This window comes from Garra rufa, chromosome 11 (assembly GCF_049309525.1).
Source record: "Garra rufa chromosome 11, GarRuf1.0, whole genome shotgun sequence".
Classification (NCBI taxonomy): domain Eukaryota; kingdom Metazoa; phylum Chordata; class Actinopteri; order Cypriniformes; family Cyprinidae; genus Garra; species Garra rufa.
This window is the reverse complement of record NC_133371.1, coordinates 44043328-44044788: the sequence shown is the minus strand read 5'-3', so window position 1 is coordinate 44044788 and position 1461 is coordinate 44043328. Positions and strand designations below refer to the sequence as shown.

At 34.4% G+C, this 1461-nt stretch overlaps 1 protein-coding gene across 1 annotated transcript in view; it reads right to left on the bottom strand.

Annotated features, from left to right (window-relative positions):
• Window positions 1–367: 367 nt before the first annotated feature.
• The window catches only part of serpini1 (serpin peptidase inhibitor, clade I (neuroserpin), member 1), a 22761-nt gene continuing 21667 nt past the window's right edge, over window positions 368–1461 (bottom strand). The window contains exons 7-8 of the mRNA XM_073850225.1: window positions 1324–1413; window positions 368–1050 (exon numbers count right to left, since the gene is read on the bottom strand). Coding sequence (XP_073706326.1) covers window positions 977–1050; window positions 1324–1413 — 164 coding nt within the window. The 3' untranslated portion in view covers window positions 368–976. The remainder of the gene's footprint in view (window positions 1051–1323; window positions 1414–1461) is intronic.

Below are 1461 nucleotides of genomic sequence, written 5' to 3'. Positions count from 1 at the left end.
TAAAGTTGTTCAAATAAAGATCTTAGTAATGCATATCACTAATCAAAAATAAAATTGAGATATTTGTGGTAGACAAGTGACAAAATATCTTCATGGAACATGATCTTTACTTAACATAAAAGAAAAATCTATCATTTTGACTCATACAGTGTATTTTTGGCTACTACTACAAATATACCCATGCTACTTAAGACTGCTTTTGTGGTCCAGGATCACAATTATTCTTCTTTTTTGAGGTGCACAGTTATAGTTTTCAATAGAAGCCATCAAAACCGTGTGCTGGCAGTGTGTGAACACTAATAGCAATAAGGCCTTTTCTGTATCTATATTTTGCATCAACTCTAAAAATTGAGCACAAGACGTAAAGTTGAAGACATTCATCTTTATTTCTGAAATAGAGAATACAGCTGGTATTTTTTCATCACTTATACCAAATGCACTCTCCCTCCGGTTCGCCTGAGTCTCCATGGCAACAGCGCTCCACTACCTGTACATTCGCAACCTTTCATTAAATCAAAAACTCATATTTATATAATAAGGCATATTAGTATGTCAGCAGTACTTCAGCCATGTACAAAACCAAAAAAATAGGGGAAAGAAATGAAAAGACATTAAGTGAGTCTACATACTGTATAGAGAAGTGCTCACATCCTTGCAATAAATATCAACGTTTTTCTACAGAACACAATAGCAAATATACAAGAGAAGTAACACGGGAACCAATGATGCTGGTGTGGAATAAGACGTGATTGAACGTGAATGGTCGCAGAGAATTCAAATATTTACAGCTCTGTACTTCCCGGTGCGGTTAAAGCTTACGAGTATCAAAACACAATCACTTTTATCATATAAATATCCTGTTTATATAATATTTTCTCGTGTGTTTAGAAAACCATGGCAATGTAATGAGCTTTCCATGACGGTGTTGAAAATAAGCATTAACTTGGGTGAGTCTCACATTGCGATTGCTGGGCGTTTACATGTCAAAATTGTTGTCGAAGGGCTCGATGACTTCAGGGTTCATAACTCTGCCCATGAAGAGGATAGATCCTATGAGAAAATAAGATAAAAACAATGATTTAACATCAAAACTGATACATTCAGCTTGTTAATACAGTATATTATAATGATGTCTGAAGGATCATGACACTGAAGACTGGAATAAGATTTGCTTCACAGGAATAAAATACATTTGAACATATATTCAAATAGAAAACACATATTTTAGATTGTAATAATATTTAACAATATTACTGTTTTGAATCAAATAAATACAGCTTTTATTACACAGGCAAAAATTAGTTTTTTGAAGATGGCATGTACCTGTTTTTCTGTTTCTGATGACGAAGAAGAAGGGGTGGTCAGCCATGACCTGTGGGTACAGCACCAGCGTCCTCGTCAATGCAATCATACCTGTAAAAGGACAAACAATAGTGGCTCAGTGATGTAAAAAAATTTTTG